The sequence below is a fragment of the Chaetura pelagica genome, unplaced genomic scaffold (genome assembly GCF_000747805.2).
Source record: "Chaetura pelagica isolate M959 unplaced genomic scaffold, ChaPel_1.0 scaffold254, whole genome shotgun sequence".
NCBI classification, from domain to species: domain Eukaryota; kingdom Metazoa; phylum Chordata; class Aves; order Apodiformes; family Apodidae; genus Chaetura; species Chaetura pelagica.
Window position 1 is genome coordinate 1,365,458 of NW_009952963.1, and position 10,113 is coordinate 1,375,570.

Sequence of the window (10,113 nt, forward strand, 5' to 3'; positions counted from 1 at the left end):
ATGCCCCAAGATCTGTCTCAGGTTGTGCTATAATGGGATGGAGAATCACAATTAGTGCTGCCTTTTTAATGAAACTGATGGCACTGAGGGTACAATGTCTTTTCTTACTACTATGGTAACTAGCTACTATCTAGCTGTGCATTAAAGAAGCCTAACCAAGTATTTATATGTTTTGTTTTGTGTTTTTTTTTCTTTTCAGAATGAAATAAATGAAGTTCCTTTCTTTGATATCCAGCTGCCTTATGAACTGGCACTGAAGATATTTCAGTACCTGAGCAAGACTGAATTGGGAAGGTGTGCTCAAGTAGGTGCTTCTCACAGTTTGCTTCTCTCATACCATGTAAAATTGGCAGAGAAATTCCAGAAACAGTTGGGCACCTTGATGCCAAGAAGATGTCTGGTAGCCCTAGTAGCTCATCTGGTTGTGCTTTTACTTATTGGAAATACTTTCCAAGCTGAATATTGAAAAAAAAAAAAGGTAGTAAATGAGCTGGATTTATAGCTTGCAGTTGAGTAGAGCTGAATAAAATATTTGTGGCTTGGACAAAAATGAAGCCTTCAGATTTAAAATAAATGCTTGCAAGGATCTTTTGATTGAAGTGGGTGTTTTTAGAAACAAGTGAGCATCTTGCTGCAATATTTAGAGCTCAGCACTCTGCAGGGCTAAGGGAGCTCTCCCTCTCTTTTCAGTGTGTGACTTGAACCATAGAATTTGTCTGTAATAATTTAATGTGAAGCTAAATTCTTAAATGACACTGATTTCCACCCCCCCTCCATTGCAGAATAAACCAACAAGGGGTTTCTTTTGTTCTTTAGTGATGCTTTATTACCAGGCTTTCACCAGACATGCTCCATCATTGGAGCATCATGTGGCTTTCCTAACTTAAACACTCATCCACCTGACTGTGCTTAGGGCTGTTCAGCCCACACTATTGAGCCTCTTTATCCCTTCTCTTCACACACTGAATGATGAACCTCCTCTCTGAATGAGTCTTCAAAGAAAACTTAGTTGGCAAGTGCTGATTACCCTGTGAAACAAGGAAATGAGTAGGATGTTGTGGAGATTCATTGCCAGCTTCTCCTGTGGCTACAGTTTGGTGTTTCAGGGTGGTGTTGGTTGAACTCTTTATGTACAAAGCACTTGCAACTTCACAAAATTCCAACCTGAACCATTCTCTGTGTTGCACTTGAGCCACAGCCTGGACTGTTCATGAGAGAGGAATGTTAACATGTAAGAACTGGGAAGTGGCAGAAAGGGTGTAGCCTTGTTGTGTGTGGTCAACTAGACACAGGTCTTAGCCAAAGGGCACCTGCGTGGAAATGAAATGGGGCTTCTAATACTCAGTGTGAGCAAGTCCTAGCTACATGTGGTTATTGGGTAAAGCTTTGACTTGCTAAAGCCTTTTAGGAATAAGGGCTGTTAGAAGAAAATAACTCCTCTTCCTGGGCTTCTGTTGCAGAGGAGAAAAAAAGTCTAGGATTATTGGTTTGGTGCTTTCAGAGATGCTCAAGTTTCTGTGGTTTGATGGAGGGAAATGCAGCCAGTAAAGGCAGTATCCCATGAGTGGGAGCAGGCTGGCATTTTTGAAGTGGATTACTTTAAATCTGATTCTTTCTTTGTCTTCCTTTCCCTTAGGCATGATCAGTTTACCTCATGGCACAGTAAAAAGATTGCCTGATTGGGCTGCTCCTTTTCTCTGCACTTGGTTTCTCTCTCGCTCACTTTGGTTTTTAACTTGAACCTGTTCTCATATGATGTGTTTGAACACTGAGAGAATTTTCCACATTTCTCATTTTCCTTCTCAGACTGAGTCAGTTGATCCTATGTGGCAGCTGACAGGTAGCTCAGCAAATGCCCATGGTTTTATGAGGCTCTCTGAATGAGAGGAATATCCAATGCTTCTAGTACAGAGCTGGCTTCTTTTTAAGTGTTCAAATAAAAAGCAAAGCAATAAAAACAAAAACCTTTTCATTTTTCTTCTGGTGGGTTTTTTTTTTTTTCCCTTTTAAGAGGGAGGAAAGCCCTCTTCTGTTAAATATAAAGCCCTGCTGCTTTACAGTGTTACTCTAGAAAGGTTTTTTTTTTATTAAGGAGCCTTGGGATTTTAGTGAAATCAGGCCAGTTAGTGGAATTGGCATCATGAACTATATGACTGCCTTTGGAGCAAACCTGTTTGCTTAGTTCTTGATGCCAAATTGGTAACGGACTAACAGTGAAGTAGCCTGACTGTGGAGCCTCTTTGAGATTTAATCACACCACAGACTGCTCTGGAGAACTTTAATTTCACCCTGATATTCCCCCCCCTCCCCATCTTCCCTGCAGCTTTTTTTTGATTTTTTTTTTTTTTTTTCTTCTTTGGAATTAGTACTGTAAAACACCAACTACCCATATGGCACTTGAGATACAAAAGCTATGTGCAGGATGTACATTATTGGTATCATCAGTTCCTGAGCTCTGGTGGCTTCCCCATAGTTGTGCAATATTCAGTAGCATCCAGCAGACCAGTCCCTGTTGATATCCCATGTATATCCTAATTATAATTCTAGGAGAAAGGCATCCAGGACTTCAAAAGAGTCCAAACTAATGGCAATTTTTTCCCCTCTGCTTTATGTCAGCCCTGTGAGCAGCTTTTGATTCTGTTCTGACCACTGGAAGTAATTTCTGTGCACTGAGTGTTTCTCTTGTGACTTCTGTGGTGAGCAGGTTTGAGAACAGTCACTCCTGCTGGTTGTGATGTAGAGGGAGAAGAAAAACAATCCCTTGGGATGCCACAAGTCTGACAAATTGAAACACATCAGCTCTAGTGTTGTTTGGGGCTGATACTGAAAACATCTACAATTAAGTTGGTTCATGTCCTGAGAACCTGGCCTTCTCCTTGTTGTGGTGGGTGATGTTTCTAATCTGGGAACTTCTCTGAACACTTACAGTTGTGCTGTTGCTTTCTAGTAAGCACTAGAGACCAAATAAATTGCATTTTGTGGTGTGAAATTCTTCTCAGCCTTATTTATTGGGTTTTGGCAATGCTAAGGCAGTTTTATTTCTGAACAGATCAGTGGGAAATTGCCTTGCACTGTTACAGTTTTCATCTGAGAGATGGTTTAGAAATGTTTACAAACACAATGATTGTGTATGTATCTAGGACAAGGGAGACTGTTCCCAGGAATTTAAGATTGAATTGTCTTGCATGAATCAAGAATTTCAGATGCTTGTCTCTGGAGCTTCTGGAATTGTCAAACTGTTGGGCTTTTAGTGTTTGGACATTGAAAAGAAGAAAACAATGTATTGTTTTGAAGAATACTTTTGTGTCAAGGTTGTATATGGGTAAAAGAAAAGATCCATCCTCCTCATAGTTTAGGGGGAGAGCAGAGAAACAGAGGGATAAGGATCTCCTGGGCTCAGGATGAGACTTAAAATAACATTATGGCTGTGAATTGAAAGGATGAGCAGCTTCCACCTGGTAAATGTGCATCTGAATGGCTTTGGACTGAAGACTCTTTGGCACTACCAGTTGTGCTGACTTGAAAGTCCAGATATTTCTAATTGAGGCCCCTGGCTTCAGCAAATGAACCTTGAATTTGTCTTTGTGTGACTAGGGAAGAAAATAAACCTAATGAAACAAAGACAGTTATCAGATGGAGAGGGATGAATAAACCTTCATTAGGATTTGAGCCAGTTGGTTTAGACAGGATTAGAAGAAATTTAGGATTTAATGGAAGAGGTGGTTGGTTTGTTTTTTTTTTTCCTGGAAAATAATCCCCTAAAGGCAAAACCAAATAGTAAAACCTGTGTCAGTGAAAGCCTTTGAAGTCCTTCAGAACACAATTGCTTGCTGAACTCTAAGATATAAAACTGTTCCTGTGTGGAGCTCAGGCGAAACCAAAGTTTCTTTGCTGAGAGCAGTTGAGAACGACAGTAAAAAGATAACAGGAGCACTGAAGACCAAATTAAATTGGGGAGTCTAAATCTGTAAACAACCCTGTAAGTTGTTACCATTGATCATTGTTGGAGTTTTCACGCAGTGAAGCTTTGGAAATAATTATGTCTGTGGTTGAAGAAGAGTCTTGCAGGGCTCAGCTACACCCCAACAGGCAGTGTGTGGGGGCAAAGCAGTGAAGCAGTGAGGCTCTGCCTTTTGGGGCCTCACCTGAAACTCTGAAGGCAAACAGACCTAATAATGCTGACTTGAAGCCAATGGCTGGTTTTAATGCAGCAGCTCACAGTGGTGCTGTAAAGTGAAATGCTTGAGACACTTTTATTAGAGCTTTCTTGCAGCTGAGCCTCGCTCAGTGGGGCTTTTACAAGGGGTTGTGATGCCAGTTTTGGTGCATTAAGGAAAGGCTGCATTAGGGACCCTTTGGAAATCCATGCTTGTAAAGCAGCAGGATTCAATGTAATTTGATTTAAAAAAATCATAATAGGATAGAATCTTTGTTCCCCTTGAATGTTTGTTCCTGAGAGTTGAAAAGCCAGTCTACATTTTATGTAGTCTCCTCCCCTTTATTTTTTCTTTTTGCTGTCTTTATAAAATGCTTTTAAGAGCTTGAAACTAGAAAAGTCTGTACAATATTGTCTATTTTGGCAAACTCCAAAGGTGTGTGTGTTTTCTTTTTTGTTCTGTTTTAAAGCAAAGCAAAAGTTGGCCTAGTTTGGCTTTGTTTACTTCTGCTTGTGCTTTGGCCTGTCCCCTCAGTGTCAGCAGAACATGCTGCTGTTCTGGGAGGGGGGGGAATGAGGGGAGGGCAGAGGTGCTGTGACTGTGGACCAGGCTTGGCTGGGTTGCTCAGCTCCTGCACAACAGCTGCTTTTTTTGTGTGTCTCAGCAAAAAGCTGGGTGGTTTTTTCTTTTTTGACTAATAATATGTGGATTTATAGCACTTTAGAAGCAAATTGAGAGCAAATTCCCCACTAAACTGTGATGACTTGAAATTTGGATTCCCTTTCTTTTTTTATTCTTTTGAACCTCCTGAGTGTGGCCCTGTAGGGACCCTGCTTTTTTCTTTTCTTTTTTTTTTTTTTTTTAAAATTACAAGCTGAGTTATAATGCTAGGAAGACTCGGTGCTGTTTCTGTCATTTGTGAGGCATTATGATTGCCCTGTCCAGGTTGTTTTCTTTGTCTGCTAGTTTGAACTGAGGTCTGTTGGTGGCTAACTGAAATATTAGATCTGCTGGACTGGAGTATTCCTGTTTGAGAGCTGCTCTTGTGTGTAGGTATCACACAGATTCCCTAGTCCACCCACCTTTTTTCATATTAAACATTTTTAATTTCCTTTTCCCTGTTAGAACCAGGTCATAAGAGATGCCTTAGGATGCTGTTCTTGATTCCTAATGGGATGTTGGGTTTTGAGAGCAGGGATGAGACATGAATGTCCTTAGAGCAAAACCAACAGGCAGCACAACATAGAGAAAATGGTTTGAAGCCTCATAAAGTCTTCATGGGGAGACCTGGGCATCCTGTTCCACTGCTTGGGGACTCTATAGTGTGCCAGGAGGTTTGGAGCCATGTGTGTAAAATGTTTTTGCACCTGCTGTGACCCAAGGAGACCTGTAAGACGCTGGGCAGTGTTGATGGGGGCTTTGTGGACCTTAGCTGCTGCCTCTGTGCAAGGTTGTGGGTGTTTTGGTTGGGCTGAAGTTTTATAGATTATGTTACAGATTCTGAAATCGCTTGATGTATTTAAGGGATGTTTTTCTAACCTCTCTGTGAGCCTCCCTGCACACTTGGTTGCTCCACTGGCTTGTGTTCTGCATGGGCTTCTTGCAAATCTTTACTAGCCCAAAGGATCTCATACTTTTGGTATTCCTTATGACATGTAATTTTGGGAATCTCTGCTTTGTATTTGAAAGGTGTAGTTTTAAAAAATCTGAAGCAAGGTGTACGTGATAATGATAAAATACAAAGGAGATGAATCTTATAAAATAGAGAACAAGTAAATAGTTCATCTTTCACTGTGCCATGATGAACATGGAATCAACAGCAATAAACATGAAGAGATCATAGAGTCATGGAATGGTTTGGGTTGGAAGGGACCTTTAAAGGTCATCTAGATCCAACCCCCTGCATGGGCAGGGACACCTCCCACCAGCCCAGGTTGCTCCAAGCCCCATCCAAGCTGCCCTTCAACACTGCCAGGGATGGGGCAGCCACAGCTTCTCTGGGCAACCTGGGCCAGTGTCTCACCACCCTCACAACAAAGAATTTCTTTCCTGAATCTCCCCTCAGATGGTCCTGTAAGAGTTTGAATCAATGGGAGACCAAGATTCTTGGTGTCATCTTTGGACTGAGACAGACTTTAGATGCTTAATTGTAAGTTGCTGATAATGATGTCAGTCTAAGAAGGTTTTTTTTATTTTTTTGGAAATGGCACACAATTGATTGCTGCTTTCAGTGGTAGCAGTTTTCATTGGTTACATCTGGTTGTTTTTTTTTAAATTACGAATTACAGAGAACAAATGCTACTTAAGTTGGCTCTTAGCTCTTGAATCTTTAATTCTAAGCCCACAATTGATGATGATGAAGCTGTTCTCTCTGAAATGGACAGCAACTTAAGGCTACTTGAAAAAATAATTCATTCCTATTTACACATAGTGTAATACAATAGGTTATGAATCACTGATGTCATACACCTAATCAGGCATTGTCAGCCCTTAGAGAGATGGTGGTGTGATCTGAGAGCTTTTCTTGGCTTGTTTGCCTTGCTACAAATATGAGAATAAATTAATATTTTTGCTCTAAACTTACAATGCTGTCTTAGTTTTCTTCTTTTTACTTCAAACTTCTCTGAAACACTGATATCTCAGGCAGGTCATGTGGCCTCTAAACAGCAGGATCCAAGTGTCCTGGAGTTTTAATGGAGAAGAAACTCATTTATTTGCAGAAGAATTCAGAGAAAACAAGTATCTTGTTAAAGATTTTTTTTCCCATGCTGTCCATAGTGTACTTGTTTAAGTAAGAACTTAATCTCACTGCAGGCCTATGTTGTTTTATATTATAGAACCACAGAGTGGTTCAGGTTGGAAGGGACCTTAAAGATCATCTAGATCTAGCCCCCCCTGCATAGGCAGGGACACTTCCCACCAGCCCAGGTTGCTCCAAGCACCCCATCCAACCTGCCCTTCAACACTGCCAGGGCTGGGGCAGCCATAGCTTCTCTGGGCAACCTATTCCAGTGCCTTCTTAACCTCATGGTGAAGAATTTCTTCCTAATATCTAATGTAAATCTTTTAGTTTAAAACCATTACCCGTTGTCCTGCCACTACACTTCTCTGGTGACGTTTCTCCCCATCTTTCTTGTAGGCCTCCTTGAGATATTGGAAGGCTGCTCTCTGTCTCTCTGTATCTGTATATCCTAGGTGTTACTTAAAGACTTTTCTATGAAATTTAATTTTTAGTTCTAACTTGATTATATATATATATATGTATGTATATAAATTTGATTTCTAGGTCAGCAGGACATGGAAGGTGCTTGCAGAAGATGAGGTGCTGTGGTACCGGCTGTGCCAACGGGAAGGATACCTACTGGATACCAGCATCTCGGGTCACTCCTGCTGGAAGCTGGCCCTCAAGGACTGCCGTGCCAGGGAGCACACTTTGAAAACCAACTGGAAGGTAAAAGGGAATTTCTTTAATGGGATCCAGGTGGTGGAGAAAAATAGGAACCTGCTTCAAGTCAGAGGGAGTGAAAAGTTGGGGGGTTTTTGTGTTGCAGCTTCTTTTTGCCAGTTACAAGGGGAAAGCTGCTGAAGGATTTTTGAGCCTTAGCCATAGTCACTTCTTTTCCCCAATGACTGTTTACTTTTGGGTGTGAGTCTTTCTGTTTGCTGTGTTACTCCACTGGTGAGAGAGATGTCCATGCAGCCTTCCTTTGAGGATGAGAATGTTGTGATAGTTGTTTCTTCCTAAAGATTATGAGTGATGGCTAAGAGTGATTGCTTGTTCTCCTTCGTTTCTGTCTGTAGTAATTCCAGGAGGCAAGCAGAAAATAGGTGGGTCATCTCTCTCACAGAATCATACAGTGGTTTGGATTGGAAGGGACCTTAAAGGTCCCCTGCATGGGCAGGTACACCTCCCACCAGCCCAGGTTGCTCCAAGCCCCATCCAACCTGCCCTTCAACACTGCCAGGGATGGGGCAGCCACAGCTTCTCTGGGCAACCTGAGCCAGGCTCTCACCACCTTCACAGCAAAGAATTTCCTCCTCATGTCTAACCTAAATCTCCCCTCTTCCAGTTTAAAACCATTCCCCCTTGTCCTCTCCCTCTCTGCCCTTGTCCCAAGTCCCTCCCCAGCTTTCCTGGAGCCCCTTCAGGCACTGGAAGGTGCTCTAAGGTCTCCCTGGAGCCTTCTCTTCTCCAGGCTCAACACCCCAACTCTCCCAGCCTAGCTCCAGAGCAGAGCTGCTCCAGCCCTCAGATCATCTCTGTGGCCATTTTTCAGTAGCAATAACAAAGCTCAGAGTTTCCCAAAAAGCACCAAATTAACTTGCTTGATGAACATGCCCCAGTCCCAACACCAGATCTTGTCTTTCTGTGCAGAACCGCGTGGGTGCCGTGAGCCAGCTGCGGTATGAGCTGGGCAAAGTCCTCTCCGATGTGCATTCCTGTGATGGAGTTGTTATTGCTGGGTGAGTATGAGCTGGGGTGATGCTCACTTCACCTTCAGTGCTTCAGATCTCTCGTGCTGCTTTTTAACAAACTCAAAAGAAGCATCTGTTTGAGGCAGCCAGAATGAGTAGTTTTTGTTCTGACTGCAGTTCCTTTGTGGGTGAGGTAGAATGTCCTTCAAGTGACTGGTCATGGTGGTTACCAAGAGTCACTTCACCAGTGCAAGTTTTTATTGTATTCATCAAAAAGCTATCACACTTGCATATATTTCCTCTAAAGACAACAGTACTTTCTTGATTGACTGTATCTGTTGTGCTGTGGAAGCACCCAGAATGTCTTAAATATTGTACAAGTTGCATGAAAAGTGCTCTTGTTATTATTTCCATCAAAATCTTTTAATCACAAGGATATCTTTATCTACTGCAGCAAGGTAGCCTCAGAAGGACTGTTACTTTTACCCATTGTAATTGGAAAAAAAATCTACCCCAAACCAGAGAAACTCAAACTTCTCTTTTCCTAATATAAAACTTTGTTGGGACCTTCATTTAATGTTAGTTGTTCATTGAGTTTACATTCTTCAATACAATTCTGAGTCCATCCCAAACTCTTGGAAGAAGTTACTGTCTCAGGCTTTACTATCTTCTGCTTGAATTCTACAGGTTTAGAAATGGGTTTAATATTTTATGATAGCACTTCATGTCAACAATATGCTAATGATTTGGGGGATTAGAGAAAACTATTCATAAAAAATACTACAAGATTCACTTACTGGTTCTAAGAAAGGTGCCTTGAAATACATTTGGTGTAGGTAACTCCTGTTTATTGAAGTGCTTCTGAATGCTCTTGGATAATAGAGAGCAGAAATATGAACCAGTGGATGGCAGGAGTGAAAGGGGAATTTTAGTTTCTAAGGGGTTTCTTTGCTTGGTTTTGGTTGGGTTTTGTGTTTTTTACTAGATAGTCTTACCACTTGTTGTACTTCTGCCTTTGGAGTTTCTCTTGCTTTCTGTTTTCTCTGCCATCATGGAATCATAGAATGTGTGGGGTTGGAAGGGACCTTTTAAAGGTCATCTAGTGCAGCCACTCCTGCAGTAAGCAGGGACGTTTTTGACTAGATCAGGTTGCTCAGAGCCTTGTTGAGTCTGACCTTGAATGTTTAAAGGGATGGGGCCTCCACCACCCCTTTGGGCAACTTGTTCCAGTGCTTCACCACCCTCATTGTAGAGAACTTCCTGATACCCAATCTAAACCTACCCTGCTCTAGTTGAAAGCCATTTCCACTTGTCTTCTCACTACTTGCCCTTGTCCCAAGTCCGTCCCCAGCTTTCTTGGAGCCTCTTCAGGCACTGGAAGCTGCTCTAAGGTCTCTGTGGAGCCTTCTCCTCTCCAGGCTGAACACCCCAACTCTCTCAGCCTGTCTCCAGAGCAGAGCTGCTCCAGCAGGGCATCTCTGTGGCCCTTCTCTGGACAATCATCCTGGACGTCCTGTGCATTGACTGTTGCCTCTCTTTC

At 42.1% G+C, this 10,113-nt stretch overlaps 1 protein-coding gene across 1 annotated transcript in view; it reads left to right on the forward strand.

Moving 5' to 3' along the window:
• Window positions 1-94: 94 nt before the first annotated feature.
• The window catches only part of FBXW8 (F-box and WD repeat domain containing 8), a 52,927-nt gene continuing 42,908 nt past the window's right edge, over window positions 95-10,113 (forward strand). The window contains exons 1-4 of the mRNA XM_009995683.1: window positions 95-115; window positions 200-304; window positions 7,444-7,608; window positions 8,533-8,621. Coding sequence (XP_009993985.1) covers window positions 95-115; window positions 200-304; window positions 7,444-7,608; window positions 8,533-8,621 — 380 coding nt within the window. The remainder of the gene's footprint in view (window positions 116-199; window positions 305-7,443; window positions 7,609-8,532; window positions 8,622-10,113) is intronic.